General features: G+C 38.2%; 1 protein-coding gene across 3 annotated transcripts in view; it reads left to right on the top strand.

Moving 5' to 3' along the window:
- The window catches only part of LOC130914713 (autophagy protein 5-like), an 82222-nt gene that overhangs the window by 50816 nt on the left and 14890 nt on the right, over positions 1–16516 (top strand). For all 3 annotated transcript variants that reach the window (XM_057834150.1, XM_057834149.1, XM_057834148.1), the window contains exon 7: positions 1649–1766. In XM_057834150.1, coding sequence (XP_057690133.1) covers positions 1649–1766 — 118 coding nt within the window. The remainder of the gene's footprint in view (positions 1–1648; positions 1767–16516) is intronic.

Raw genomic sequence — 16516 nt, 5'->3', positions numbered from 1 at the left:
TAAGGACATCATTCATTAATGATCATGACGGGGTCATGTCATAATTGTGACTGACAATTTTTAGGTCAAATTGACTCTATAAACAGTTTAACGATCAAAAAGATGAATTTTCATCTTCTAATCGATTAGTTGTTCATTATTATAGCCGAACTTTACCTGCTATTGACCGCGGTATATGTCCAAGCCATTTTGACTGAACGGGGCGAACATACGTTTGTTTATTTGCGTTTGTTTGTTTATTCCCTTGAGGTCAAAATTGGACGTCTCACGCCGTCAGTGGCAGCCATATGAATTCAATATTTCTATGCTGTGGCCAACATAACATGAAGAAAACTATAATTGCATTTAGAGATGCAACAATTAATCCATTAATCGACAACTAATCGATTAAAAAATTAATCGACAACTATTTTGAAAACCAATTAATCGTTTAGGACCTTCTTTACCTTAAACTTGTCTAAATTCTTAAAAATTATAACATACATATAACTTCTCAGTGTAAATATTATTAGATTTCTTCAATATAGTTTTGCTAAAGCAACACCTGGTAACTTTTCAGTTTCGGTCGATTTAAGCGACGCCGTTGGACAAATGCAGTAGTGTTTCCCACAAGGACCAGTGCACACCTGTACGGTGTCGTAAAATCATCAATCAATCAAAAAAAAAAATCAACTCACATTTTTACAATTTATGGACGTCTTATGTTTAAACAAGCTTCTTAATAAGGCTGCAAAACCTAATCAATTAAAACTGAAAAATTAGTTGGCAACGAATTCGATAATCGATACAGTAGTGCTGCAACGATTAATCGATTAACTCGAGTAATTCGATTAGAAAAATTTGATTTAAATTTTGCTGCTTTGAGTATTCGTTTAAAGTGGCGTTGTCATGGTTTGTTTTGAAAGTGTTTGCATTTAGTTTTATTGATTTGGGTCTATACACTGCCCTCTACTGGCAACAGTAAATATGACATAGCTCATTTAACAAGGCTGAAACCAGCTGCTCCCTGTTAAGACCAACATAAGCTAATGTTTTTGCTGGAGCTTATATTTTTTTAAAATACATTTTTAATTTAGTTTATTGGTATATTTAGCCGTTTTTGGGGGAATATGTGTTTCAACCATTTGTTAAGAGCATTGTAAAAAAACAAAAAAAAATAAAACAAAACTTAGCATTTTATAGCATTTTAGCTAGCGGACTTTTGCTATGTAACTTAATCAATTGTTCTTTTGTTGTACTTGGATCATCATTTATGTATTTCATTTTTATAGCTCAGGTATTTTTTTTTTTTTTTTTTTTAATGTTCATTATCCGACTACTAAAATAATCGATAGCTGCAGCCTTACAATACAACTGTAGACTACAGTTAAGTCAGGAAGCTGAAATAAAATGTTATTCTTGATGGAAAAAGTCATCCATTTTGTCTTCATTGTTACTTACAACATGCCTAAAACAACTTAAAGGTAAATTGTGAAGGCCATTGAATAAAGTGGCATTTATCCGATTTATAGTTTAATTAATCGACCAAATAGTCGATTATGAAAATAATCTTTAGTTGCTCCCTAATTACAATGTTGCCTGTGACAAAGTTGTTTGACACCCTTGTTTTGATTTTTTTTTTTTTTTTTTTTTTTTTTTTTTTTTGAAGTCGATGAGCGACAGGCCCTTTATCCAGAAACTCTTCCGTCCCGTTTCCCCTGAAGGCAACGCTCACACGCTTGGCGACCTGCTCAAAGAGATGTACCCCACAGCATTACCCCATGACGGTACGTAACACACACACACTTTATCACTCTTACAGTGCAAAATGAATCACTAGATTTGCGGCTCATTTTTTTTATTAGTTGTATTCACTCTGTCTTGCTCTATCATGTCTTATTTGCTTCTGGTTTTGTTTTCTAAGAATACAAATTAATTCCCCACTTCATATAAACCTGCCCTGTCTCCCGCTTCAAGTCATATTAGCTGGTGTATCCCTCGTTAAACACAGTGGAGCAAATAAGTATTTAGTCAACCACCAATTGTGCAAGTTCTCCTACTTGAAAAGATTAGAGGGGCCTGTAATTGTCAACATGGGTAAGCCTCAGCCATGAGAGACAGACTGGAAAAAAACCCCCAGAAAATCACATTGTTTGATTTTTAAAGAATTTATTCCCAAATTAGAGTTGAAAATAAGTATTTGGTCACCAACAAACAAGCAAGATTTCTGGCTGTCAGAGGTCTAACTTCTTCTAACAAGGGGCTATTTGTTACCTGTATTAATGGCACCTGTTTTAACTCATTATCGGTATAAAAGACACCTCTCCACAACCTCAGTCAGTCACACTCTAAACTCCACTATGGCCAAGACCAAAGAGCTGTTAAAGGACACCAGAGACAAAATTGTAGACCTGCACCCGGCTGGGAAGACTGAATCTAGAATAGGTAAAACGCTTGGTGTAAAGAAATCAACCGTGGGAGCAATTATTAGAAAATGGAAGACATACAAGACCACTGATAATCTCCCTCGCTCTGGGGCTCCATGCAAGATCTCACCCCGTGGTGTCAAAATGATTACAAAAACGGTGCGCAAACATCCCAGAACCACACGGGAGACCCAGTGAATGACCTACATACAGAGAGCTGGGACCACAGTAACAAAGGCTACAATCAGTAACACAATGCGCTGCCAGGGACTCAAATCCTGCACTGCCAGACGTGTCCCCCTGCTGAAGAAAGTACACGTCCAGACCCGTCTGCAGTTCGCTAGAGAGCATTTAGATGATGCTGAAGAGGACTGGGAGAATGTGTTATGGTCAGATGGAACCAAAATAGAAGTTTTTGGGAGAAACACAGGTTCTCGTGTTTGGAGGAGAAAGAATACTGAATTGCATCCAAAGAACACCATACCCACTGTGAAGCATGGAGGTGGAAACATCATGCTTTGGGGCTGTTTTTCTGCAAAGGGACCAGGACGACTGATCTGTGTAAAGGAAAGGATGAATGGGGCCATGTATCGAAAAAATTGTTGAACGTTCGTGTTGCCCAACGACACCCCCAAAACATCACTGCTCTATTGAAGATCTGCATGGAGGAATGGGCGAAAATACCAGCAACAGTGTGAGAAAAGCTTGTGAAGAGTTATAGAAAACATTTGGCCTCCGTTATTGCCAACTAATGTAATGTAGCTATTATTTAGCATTTAAGCTAGCAGACTTTTCCTATACAAGTTAGCCAGTTGTTGTAAACATTAGCATTATATAGCATTTAAAGTATCGGACTTTTGCTATGCAAGTTTGCCAATTGCAGCAATGCAAGAATTGGCTAACTTGCATAGCAAAAGTCCGCTTGCTTAAATGCTATAAAATGCTAATGTTTGTCATATTGTTTCTGGTGAGCAACAGTTTGCTTAAATTTATTTCATTTCTGTCGCTGTCCCTTTAGCTGCCTCTGTACTGTTGTGATTAGTGATATTCTAGATCAAAATGTTTTAAGTTTTTACCATAGATGTCACTCATTTGCATCGTACATAAAATTATATGTATTTCATTATTAAAATTAAATATTTTATTTTAGTGTTATCGTTTAATAAGTATTTTAGTTAACTTTCTTAATTTAAGGATTAAATTTTTAAATCTTTTAAAATTTTTGCATGAATGGATACAAATAAAATACTATATTTTTCACTCTTTGAATTATTGGATTTATTAAAAAATAAAAAAGGAAAAACATTTTTAATACATTTTTTTTTTCCAAATGGCTTTAAATCATAATCATAATAAGAAATATTCTATCCAGACCTCCAACTCAAAATGTGTCGGACATCTATTGCTGTCAATAGCAGCCAATGAGTTCATATATGAAATACCTTTAAAGCTGTGTGTCCCCTTAGTTTAAGTGTATTTATGTGTATGGCAAATTACCGTGTGGTCAATGTAAAAACAGTTCATTTTTAAAGAAACTGTTTTTGTTTATCACCATCAATGGCAACCAATGTCCGAGTCTAACCACACGGGGCGCCACAGTCTTCCCCCCTCACGTAAAACGGTCATATTAGGACTTGAAAAGTGTAAACGGAAACTTCCTTTGGAGATAAAATAGTGAAGACGGCATGAAAAGATAACAAATGTGCACTTTATGAGAACACAATGCATCTCTTCCATGTAAATAATGAATAAATGCATCAAGTGGACATTGAGGAGGGTTTTTATGTTATGTGCGTGTGTGGCCCAAGTGGAGATGAGAGGAAGCAGCAGCAGTCTAAACACACACAGGAGGGGAAGTAGATAAGCACACAATGGAGCGTCAGGACAGACGACCCGCAGGAGACTCACCTGCGCGCTGGAGACGGTGCAAGGCCCACTTTTACGCACACACTTGAACGCCCCACCCTCGTGTCTGTCTGCTAAACCTGGATGTCTCTTTCACTTTCAGTCCACGCTTCAGCTTCAGGGGCCGTTTTACTCAATCGGTTTTGCGATGGTTCGATGCTAGACCTTACTTGCTTTTAACACACTGGCTGCCATTGACAGTGCTAAATGTCCAATCCATTTGAGGTGGGAGGGCTGTCAGCGAATTAACCAATTCTACTAGTAGTGATAAATGAATTGATATGTGGTTGCATCTTGGCCAGAGGACGAATAAATGTTTTGTTTTTTGTTTTAACTCTTTGGCTGCCATTGACGGCAATACACGTCTGATTCTTTTGAAGCTCATACCCACTTCAGATTGATTGGACGTCTAGGGGTTACAAATAGGTTATTAGTAGGGCTGCAGCTATCGAATATTTTACTAGTCGATTAATCGATGGACTAGTTAGTTTGAATAATCGAGTAATCGGATAAGGAACATGAAAAATAAAAATACCTGAGCTGAGCCTCAAACAGTATACATTTATTTTAAAAAATGAGGATCTATGTAAAACCAAAGAACAATTGGCTAACTTACAGTTCATAGAAAAACTCCACGAGCTTAAATGCTATAAAATGCAAAAAAAAAAATTTTTTACAATGCTCTAAACAAATGGTTCAGACACATATTCCCACAAAAAAACAGCTAACTATAGCTATAAACTAAATTATGAATGAATTAAAAAACATTAGCTCAAACAAAACCTTAGCTTACGTTGGTCTTAACAGGGAGCAGTTGGATTCTGCCATGTGAAAAGAGGCAGACCAGAGGGCAGTGTATCCACCCTAATCAATAAAACTAAATGCAAACACTTTCAAAATGAATCACTACAACGCCACTTTAATTAAACGAATACTCGAGGCAACAAAATTGAATTCGAATATTTTTTTCTAATCGAATACTCGAGTTAATCGATTAATCGTTGCAGCACTAGTTATTAGCAAATGAATAAATAACTAATTTGGGAGTCGAATAGAGAGATTGTTGGTAAAAATTGTCAAAATCTTATTTCAGCCTCTTAATAGCAAATGTGTTTCAGATTTTTTTAATTTGCATTTTTCCATTTTAAAGGAGGAAACTAAATATTTTCTTTATATTTTTCATTTTTAAATATTTTTTTAAAGAATGTCCTTTTTTTTTTTTTTTTTTTTAGTTTAGTAGTTTTTTTTTTTTGTTTTTAGTTAAAAAGGAAAAACAAAAAAATATCCTCGTTTTAAAAAGTGTTTCTAAATTATTTATATTTTTTATTTATTTACAAAACCAACACAGGGAAAGCCGTAAAAAAAAAAAAATCATGAAAAAATATTTGAATGAAAAGGAGGAACTAAATATATAATAATAACAAATATATAACATAAAATATTCACTGTTTTTTGAGTTTTTTAATTTATTTACAAAAACAACACAGGGAAAGCCGTAAAAAAAAATCATGAAAATATATTTGAATAAAAAGGAGGAACAAAATATATAATAATAACAAATATCATATGACATACAATTTTCACTGTTTTTTGAGTCGCATGGCCTGGTAGAAGACACTGTGTTTTTATTTACAATTCTTATACAGGACAATCTGAGGTCAACCAGCCCCTCATTTTTATTAAAAATGGTGTCAATTGTTTGTGCTTCGTTTGTGCTATAAAAATTTTGTTTGTGCTTTAATGGATGAACGAAAGGTAACATTTCTGGGTTAAGTAAAAGTGAAAGGGGGGGTAATTGAACTTGTGATGACCTAAAAAAAAAAAAAAAAACTTGTAAAAACTGCAAATCCGTGGCAACACAAATGAAAATTTTTGGTGCACAAACGTAGCACAAATGATTGGCACCTTCGCAGTTCCGTCCCGCCATAGATTGGGGGCCACGTGACGTCATCACTACAAATTAAAAGCATAAAATCTACAAAACTGTTGCAGTACAAACCAAAATATTTACAGCACAAACAAAGCACAAAGGTTTTACACCATTTTTAATCAAAATGGGGGGCTGGTTGACCTAATATTGACCTATAGAAGACTGGGGAATATGTCAAAAACGATAGCAGTGCAATCAAAACTTTTTACAGCACAAACCGGCACAAACGTAGCACAAACAATTGATATTTCTATATAAATTTGCATCTGAATGGGGGGCCAACTTGACAGAGTTCTATAAAAAATGGCTGTCGATTCATTTAATCGCTAATTTGTGGTCGATTAGCTAATTGATCTCAGCAGACACAACGGCTACGATGCGACCTAGATGATTTTGACAACCCTGATCCAGATGGTGATCTCATTTCCTTCCCGAGTAGCTCAGATGTTAAAGATCTGAGTTACTCCTGATCCAGGAGCTCCCGTTCCCCTTTGAAGGCGTCACTCAGGTGTCGTCTGGTCTTCAGCCCGCTTTCATGTCTTTGACGCGGAGTCTCCGACTCTTCTGATCAAGGTGAAAGTGTTCTTTTGTGGCCTCGTCGTCTGGCAGATAGCGGAGAGGATTACGGCGGTGTTTGGATTAGGCCGAGCGGGTCGTGTGTTGGTGGCGGCGATGGGCTTTGCCGCGGCTATTGTTCAGACCCCATACGCGGGGGTTTCGGCCTCTGTGATGTCTCCTACATCAAATGGGTGGCGTGCGTGTGTTGTGTCTAAGGTTAGGGTGTCGGGTTCGACTGGAAGTGCCTGATGTAGCCTTAGTTTTTTTTCCATATAAGTCAAAATTTTAATCCTTACTTTCCTACTTAATAAAAATTTAATTAAAACCCTTTTGGGATTTCGTCTGATCTTTCACGTGTGATTGATTGTTCCATATATTCGCTGCGAATGTATTCCACATATCAATCTAGGAAATATCCAGTCTAGACCTATTTCATTGGAGGAACCTTCAAAACATATACAGCTGCTGATTGGACGATGGCTCTTCTCGTCACTCTCGCGAAAACATAGTTTCCCATCCAAAGCCCCTTTCTCACATACACTGCTGGCCAAAAGTATTGGCAATGCTGCAATTCTGTCAGATAATGCTCAGTTTTTTCCAGAAAATGATTGCAATTACAAATGCTTTGGTAGTAATATCTTCATTTATTTTGCTTGCAATGAAAAAACACAAGAGGATGGAAATTTTTTTAAATCATTATCATTTTACACAAAACTCCAAAATGGGCTGGACAAAAGTATAGGCATCCTCAGCCTAATACTTGGTAGCACAACTTTTAGACAAAATAACTGCAAACAACCGCTTCCGGTATCCATCAATGAGTTTCTTCCAACGCTCTGCTGGAATTTTAGACCATTCTTCTTTGGTCAACTGCTCCAGGTCTCTGAGATTTGAAGGGTGCCCTTTTCAGATCTCTCCACAGGTGTACTATGGGATTCAGGTCTGGACTCATTGCTGGACATTTTGGAAGTCTCCAGTCTCTTTCTCAAGCCATTTTCTAGTGCTTTTTGAAGTGTGTGTTTGGGTCATTGTCCTGCTGGAAGACCCATGACCTCTGAGGGAGACCCAACTTTCCCACACTGGGCCCTACATTATGCTGCAAAATTTCTTGGTAGTGTTCAGACTAGGCCTGTCGCGATAACAAATTTTAGTGTGCGATAATTATTCTCATAAATTATTGCGATATGCGATATTATTGCCCCCCCCCCCCCCCCCCCAATTTTTTAAAAACCAATTTACAATGACACAGTGCGAATACAGTATATATCAATAGATCAAGTACACCCATTTAAACGCGATATTTACTCTTAAATTCAAAAATACTTTTTAAGAAATCACAACTAAAAACAATAGACCATGCCTCTTAAGTAAAAAACAACAATATTGATACCGCAGAGAAACACAGAATAAATAAAATGTGTTTAAAAAAATTAATAAAAAATTGCACTTAATAACTTAAGCATTTAGGCAAATGAAAACTTTTCCCGTCATAGCTTCTGCAGTGGTGTTCCATAGGGATGCAACGATACAGTCAAGTCACGGTTCGGTACGATTTTTGATACAGGGGACACGATTTTCGATCCGATTCAAAACATTTAATGCTCTGTAAAAAAGCTAACGAGCAAAAATTAAATTGCCATCTTATAAACATGCATTTTAGTGCATAACATTTATGTGCTTACTTCTTACTGATCTGAAAAAAATTTGTATAAAAGTGCTGAAAACAACCTTTACTGTTTGTAAAGTGAGGCAGGGCACACTGTTGACTGCTACAGCTCTCTTAGCAGCTAGGTTTACTATATGAGCAAGATATCCTATTTGTGGTCCGAATCCATCTGTGTCACGTACTGAATTAACAATATTTGCAACATTATCTATAGTCGCTGGTATGGATTGATTTGGCCTTCTTAACTTCCATTCAGTCATGACAGTTTAGAATTTATCGATGTAGTATATGGACTACGTGTCCCATAATCGCTCTGGGCTCACGTAGCCAATGGCATGGGACGTAGCACATCTAGTTTGCCATTTCATTATGTGGGCGTATTACAAAAGTTAGCAAGCGCCGCTGAAGTCACATCTGCTCATTACTACACAACACCAGCATATGACAATCGACTTTCATAAAAAGGACGAGTTTGAAGCACAGCGCTCTTAATTTCATTCAGCTGTTCATTGTCAAAGCGAGGTTGTTCGTAGCAGTCAAGTCGGTAACAATGTTTTGGCGGACTTCGTTGTAAATATCCGGCGTTGTGCCGAAAAATAGCCGCCCCGCGTGAAATGTCACTCCTGACGGGAGCGCCCACACGTCAACAACACCGGCGCGTCGTTGATGGTCCACAGTCACTCCGGAGCACTGACGCTGCCGGTATACGTCGAACAATAGGATATAATGGGAACGATTGGCTCCGGCGCTAGTTTTTGCCGGACCTGGAACGAAAGTGCATTTTGCGCAGTTGGTAACAAGGAATCCGAACATTTAACAGCACGTCTTCCGCACGCGCGCACGCACGTGCACGCGAGGCGATAAATCGCAGCGGAAAAATTACCGCCTTCATTTTTATTTATTGCGCGATAAATGGAATTATTGCATATTGCGACAGGCTTAGTTCAGACTTCATAATGCCATGCACACGGTGAAGCAGTCCAGTGCCAGAGGTAGCAAAGCAACCCCAAAACATCAGGTAACCTCCGCCATGTTTGACTGTGGGGACCGTGTGCTTTTCTTTGAAGGCCTTGTGTTTTTTGCTATGAACTCTATGTTGATGCCTTTTCCCAAAAAGCTCTACTTTTGTCTCATCTGACCAGAGAAGTTGCTTCCAAAACATTTTTGGCTTTCTCAGGTAAGTTTTGGCAAACTGCGGCCTGGCTTTTTTATGTCTCTGGGTCAGAAGTGGGATCTTCCTGGTTATCCTACCGTAGAGTCCCTTTTCATTCAGACGCCGACGGATAGTACGGGCTGACACTGTTGTACTCTTGGATTGCAGGACAGCTTGAACTTGTTTGGATGTTAGTCGAGGTTCTTTATCCACCATCCACACAATCTTTCGTTGAAATCTCTCGTCAATTTTTCTTTTCCATCCATATCTAGGGAGGTTAGCCAAAGTGCCATGTGCTTTACACTTATTGATGACACTGCGTATGGTAGACAGAGGAACATTCAGGTCTTTGGAGATGAACTTGTAGCCTTGAGATTGCCCATGCTTCCTCACAATTTTGCTTCTAAAAGTCCTCAGACAGTTCTTTGGTCTTCTTTCTTCTCAGGACAGAGGTTGAGTCGACTTTAATCAATTTTAACTGGCTGCCACCACCTGTTAGGTGCCACAGGTAAGTAACAGGTGCTGTTAATTACACAAATTAGAGAAGCATCACATGATTTTTAAAAGGGTGCCAATACTTTTGTCCGGCCCATTTTTGGGGTTTCGTGTAAAATGTGTAAAATGATAATGATTTAATTTTTCCACTTTTTCGCCTGAGCACAGCCGGGTCAGACTGCCAGTGAGAATGTAAAAAAATGCCAGTTACATGAAAATGAAAGCATGCAGAAAATGGAATGGAAGATATAAGAAATAAGTGACTACAAATTGTATGAAATCAATTCGGAAAAAAAAAAGACAAAAATGTTGGCTGGAAAAAAGCCTACTAGAACATCACAACTTAGTTTGGATCGCAGAAAAAAAAAATCACAACAGAATCACTAATTATAGGTAGTCCCCGGGTTATGAACGAGTTCTGTTCCGACGCTGGCGACTTAACCCGAATTTCAGCGGAGTCGGAATTAACCCTTTAAAAAAAAGAAATTTCCAAAAAATCCAAAAGTGTTGTATTTTGTTTAATGGTGGAGGATACACTGCCCTCTGCTGGCCGCGTTGGGTCTGGCTGGACTGTCGTTCAATAATGCTTCCATACAGGAGCACTCAGACGTCTCACGTGGATAAAGGATAGACTAGACTCAGACTAGATGGACGTTTGAATACGTCGAGTGTTTTATTGTTAAAATGTGTGTCGTTTTGGAACATACGTGTACATATGCTTGTTACAGCTTTACAAATTGTCAAAAGTGAAGTAAAAAGCTTCAAAAAGCACAATTACTGTTTTTGCTGTCTGTCAATCTGAACAACTTCACATTTAGTGAGGACAGAACAAGTCATGTTTATAAAGTACAGTAAATAAGATACGGTGAGGTACGATAATGTAATAGTTATGCGACTGAAAAAAAAAAAAAGATTGGAGACAAAATGGCGGACGGACTTCGGCGTCCTAAAGTCGAAATCGCGTAAGTCGAGTACGTCGTAACTAAGCCAGTCGCGATATGCAATAAGTCAAATTATCGCACGGTAAATAAAAATAAGGGCGGTAATTTCAGTAATCACAGCGTGCGTGTTTGCATACATATGTGGTGCGTCCCCTCTTACCATCGCTGAGGGCCGGTTGATAGGAGCGTGGGTGGCCTGGGGGACCACTCTGGATTCCAGGGGGGTGACAATGGCTCCTTTGCGCGAGGAGGGATGGACTGTGTTGGCCTCCCCACACCCGCCTTCCCTCCCTGGGCTGGCTGGGTTCGGGGCCGTGGCCCTGGGTTGGCGCCTGCGCGGCATCTCCCCTCGTCTGCATGGCTGTTGCGTGTTTGTTGGGGCTCACGTGCGGCTGGTGTAATTGGGCGCGCTTGGGTGGGGGGTCCCGGTGCTGGGATTGCCGATGGGGTGGTGTAGGGTCGGTTGCCAATGGGCTTACACTCACAAAGGATTCACACAATTACTGGGTTCTAGATCACAGAGCTGATTTGTGTACAGGCTACCCCTCCCAATCACTTAGCCTATAGACTTCCCCACCCCCCTCCACATGGTGTCAACCGGAAATACATCTAGCTGACGATAGCACCAACATATTAATAGTTAGTGTAGGCCAGGGGTGTCCAAACTTTTTGCAAAGGGGGCCAAATTTGGTGTGGCAAAAATGTAGGGGGGCCGACCTTGGCTGACGTCCTTTACGTAGAACAATATATTTAAGCAAATTTTTAAGCAAGCCGTTCTGTGTGTAACATTTGCTTTATTGTAGGACTGCAGCTATCGAATATTTTAGTAGTCGATTAATCAATGGACTAGTTAGTTCGAATAATCGAGTAATCGGATAAGGAACATGAAAAATTAAAACACCTGAGCTGAGCCTCAAACGATATATATATATATATATATTTTTTTTTTATGAGAATCTGTGTACAACAAAAGAACAATTGGCTAACTTGGAGAGAAAAAGTCTGCTAGCTTAAATGCTATAAAATGCGCAAATTTTTTTTTTTTTTTTTACAATGCTCTTAACAAGTGGTTCAGACACATATTCCCACAAAAAACGGATAAATATACCTACAAACTAAATCAAGAATGCATTAAAAATCATTTGCTCAAACAAAAGCCTAGCTTATGTTGGTCTTAACAGGGAGCAGTTGGATTCAGCCATGTGAAAAGAGGCAGACCAGAGGGCACTGTATCCACCCCCATCAGTAAAATTAAATGCAAACACTTTTAAAATCAACCATTACAATACCACTTTAATTAAACGAATACTCGAAGCAACAAAATTTAGTTCGAATATTTTTTTCTTATTGAATACTCGAGTTAATCGATTAATCGTTGCAGCACTACTTTTTTTTTTTTTTTTTAATTAATAATTTCAACAATTTTGCAAATAGCCTTTGTGGCGTTCTCTTTCAACTCTAGGGCTCTTGCGAAATACTGCTGCTGTGAAATTAAACTAGCTTCAAGTTACGCGCTACATATCTACCCTGTAATCTTGTCGTACATGTCAGCGTGTCTTGTTTAGTAATATCGCCTCATATTGAACTCTTTAAAAACAGCGACTGTCTCTTTGCAAATGAGGCAGACACAGTCGTTGCGTATTTTAGTGACGAAATAGCCCAGTTTCCACCTATCCTTGAAGCGCCAGCCGTTGCAGTCAACTTTTTTGTTGTTGTTGATTGTCGACATTTTAGAAAATTGGGAGTAAAGGGTCACATGTGGTAATGTTGCTTAGAGTGCTGCTCCCTTTTAGTGGGTAAACGAGGAGCAGCATTTAGTGTGTAAGCTACTTCATATGCTTGGAGCAGTACTGCTGACCAATTTATTAAGTCTTTGTGCGGGCCAGACATTATTGATTTTATGACAGAGGCTGGGGGCCGGATGAAATCCGACCACGGGCCGCATTTGGCCCCCGGGCCGGACTTTGGACATGTCTGGTGTAGGCGTTCACTGTATTTCTTGTTGTTGTTAGTGTTTCTTTTCTTTCTTTTCTTGTGTTTCTTCTGTTCTCCCATAACCCCTTCCTGTTCGCTGCTTTGTCACAATAAACGAGGTATGTTGAATGATCACAATGGGAGTATGTCATACTCTCAATGTGAAACAATAAAACTGTTCAGACCAACCGGACACTTAGATTTCCATTCTCCGTGTCAAAAAAAAAAAAAAAGCAGTTAAAAGGGGACACATCAAACATGAAAACTCGCTGAATTAAAGAATTTGCAAGCGAAACGAACAAAAGAAAAAAGATACATTACTGATAAAACATGTATGACGAAAGAAAAGTGCATTTAAAAAAAATTTTTTTTTAACTGGGTGAAAAGCTTACGGTTAGTGGCTTAACAAATGTCATTCCAGTGAACATTTCAAAATAAAAGCATTTCATGTTCCGATTTCTGGAGGCAATCGCATGTACTTCAGATATTACACTAAGAATAAATTTAAGATTATGAAAAATCTGATTGGCAGTAATAATATGAAGTAATAAATGATAATAATTTGGCTTCAAATTTGTTGCATGCACACTTTTCAGGACAAGATGACAGTCATTTTGGATCAAATTAACAGTTTTAATGTGTTCTATTTTTTATTTATATATGATTATATTCATATTAGGGCTGTCAAACGATTAAAATTTTTAATCGAGTTAATTACAGGTTAAAAATTAATCGTAATTAATCACAATTAATCGCAATTCAAACCATCTATAAAATATGCCATATTTTTCTGTAAATTATATATATATATATATATATATTCTGTAAAATATTGGAATGGAAAGATACGACACAAGATGGAAATATACATTCAACATACGGTACATAAGGACTGTATTTGTTTATTATGACAATAAATCAACAAGATGGCATTAACATTAACATTCTGTTAAAGTGATCCATGGATAGAAAGACTTGTAGTTCTTAAAAGATAAATGTTAGTACAAGTCATAGAAATTTTATATTAAAACCCCTCTTAATGTTTTCGTTTTAATAACATCTGTAAAATTTTAAATCAAAAAATAAACTAGTAGCCAGCCATTGTTGATGTCAATAATTACTTACACAATGCTCATGGGTGCTGAAGCCTATAAAATCAGTCGCACGCAAGCGCCAGCAGAGGGCGGCAAAACTCCATGAAACACAATTAACAAGTGGGCATTTCACTCTACTGTCATTTAAATGTCTGAGCGGGACATCTGCGTTAATTGCGTCAAATATTTTAACGTCATTAATTTAAAAAATTAATTACCGCCCGTTAACGCGATAATTTTGACAGCCTAATTTATATATAATATTTTATTTATACATTTTAATGATAGTTGATGTTTTATTTAAGAATAACAATTTATTGCATTTCAATAAGTGATTTATTAGGATGTCTTGTCACTATATTCGTTGTTAAATAGGTTAAAAAAACAGGTCATAATATCGCATATCGCAATAATTTATGAGACAATATGTCGCCTACTAAAATTTGTTATCGCGACAGTCCTGGTCGTAAACCCGGGGACTACCTGTAGTTATCAATATCATTGCATAACCCTTATACGGCATATGTGAAAGGAAAAAACAGGGGGGCTTTCCAGTCAGCTGTTCCCAACATGCAACTGGAAAAACTACCCCTCGCGCCAGGTGTGTTGTTGATAAAGCTTTTACCCACGCATGAGACATCCGAAACGATTCTTGTAAGCTTTTTTCCCTCCCGTCTTAGCACATGTCCATATTTTGTGTGTGTTTGATGGGAAAAAAGCAAAGGAAATCCCCCTCATGGCGTTGCCCTCCCTTTTCCCAAATGGGAGTTAATTAAAATCCTTAGTCAAACTATGTGTTTGTCTTGAGTGGGAGTGGCCCACAGAGATTTTCCCCATCTCTCATTCATAGAACAGACTCCACCCACTTGCAAGTCTGTATGCGTGTGTGAGAAAAGTGCGTCTGATAGGGTCTGAGTTGTAATCATCTGATCGGAGTTGGTGATACCTGCGTCATGGTCACTGACCCTCATATAAACTGGAAAGTTTGACGTCAGAAGAATGAATTGGACGATTGCTTCCAATCCCTCCCAGTCGAGACGAATTGGACGTCTATCACCATCAAACGCACCAATTGAGTTCAAACAAAATGAGAGGCCTTTAAAGAGTTATCATATAGCAATGCATATGAGCTGAGCAGCACACACACACACCCGCGCAAATGCCACCACGTCATATCAGGAGGGCGTCGTCACCAAAGTACCACCCGAAACTCGCTCACTCTCCAAACTCGCCGCTTCGTTCCGAGTCGCACGATTCCGACTCCGTGTTTCTCAACGGTCCATCGGTTGTCATTAGCTTCATTAGCATGCCGAGTTCGTTAGTGTGAAACCGCGAACTGTCAAAGTGAAAGTTCAGCTCATCAACTGGTCTGAACATGTCCAGCGTCCTTCCAGTCATTTCTGGATGTTTTCGCCTCTTCAAGTAATATTTGCGAGAACTACAAAGTGAATGTGATGAAAGCTTTCAAAGTTTTTTTTGAAAGCAGTGTAAAGTAAATTCCAGACTACATCAGCACTACCTAAATTTGATCAAATTTGAGAAAAAATATACAGTGCCCTCCATAATTATTGGCACCCCTGGTTAAGATGTGGTTTTTTTTAGCTTCTAATATTTTTTTTTTATTCAAATAACATGGGACCTTAATGGAAAAAAAGAGAAAAATCCAACCTTCGATACAAGTGCATTTATTCAGTGGGGAAAAAATCCCACATAAAGAAATAATTATTTGACATCAAATAATGTGTGTCACAATTATTAGCACCCCTGGTGTTAATACTTTGTACAACTTACTTAATACTTTTGCCAACAAAACAGCACCTAATCTTCTATAATGTTTCACAAGCTTGATTTTGTGTTTGGGGAATCATTTCTGTGTAGATTTGGCCATATGTTTTGGGTCATTGTCTAGCTGAAAGACCCAGTGACGACCCATCTTCAGCTTTCGGGCAGAGGGCAACAGATTTTGATTTAAAATGTCCTGGTATTTCAAAGCATTCATGATGCCATGCACCCTAACAAGGTTCCCAGGGCCTTTGGAAGCGAAACAACCCCACAGCATTACCCTCATACTTCACAGTGGGTATGAGGTGCTTTTCAGCATGCGCATCTTTCGTAGCACGCCAGACCCACTTAGAGTGTTATGTTGCCAAAACGCTCAATCTTGGTCTCATCTGACCAAAGCACACGGTCCCAGGCTTCAACTACTCTCAAACACTCTAAGTGGGTCATTTATTTCTGACCTGTATTTGTTTTTAAATATAGTTTTATTTTTCAGTGTTTTTATGACTTTAGGATTATCAAAATTTTCTCGGCTTTTTTTTCCAATATAATTATTTATATTTTTGTATCTTATGTATTCCTCCAATACTTGAGGGAAATTTGTTCTATTTAAGAT

The sequence above is a fragment of the Corythoichthys intestinalis genome, chromosome 4, assembly GCF_030265065.1.
Source record: "Corythoichthys intestinalis isolate RoL2023-P3 chromosome 4, ASM3026506v1, whole genome shotgun sequence".
In the NCBI taxonomy this organism is placed as follows: Eukaryota; Metazoa; Chordata; class Actinopteri; order Syngnathiformes; family Syngnathidae; genus Corythoichthys; species Corythoichthys intestinalis.
The sequence above is the reverse complement of the archived record's forward strand: the minus strand, read 5'-3'. Positions and strand labels throughout refer to the sequence as shown.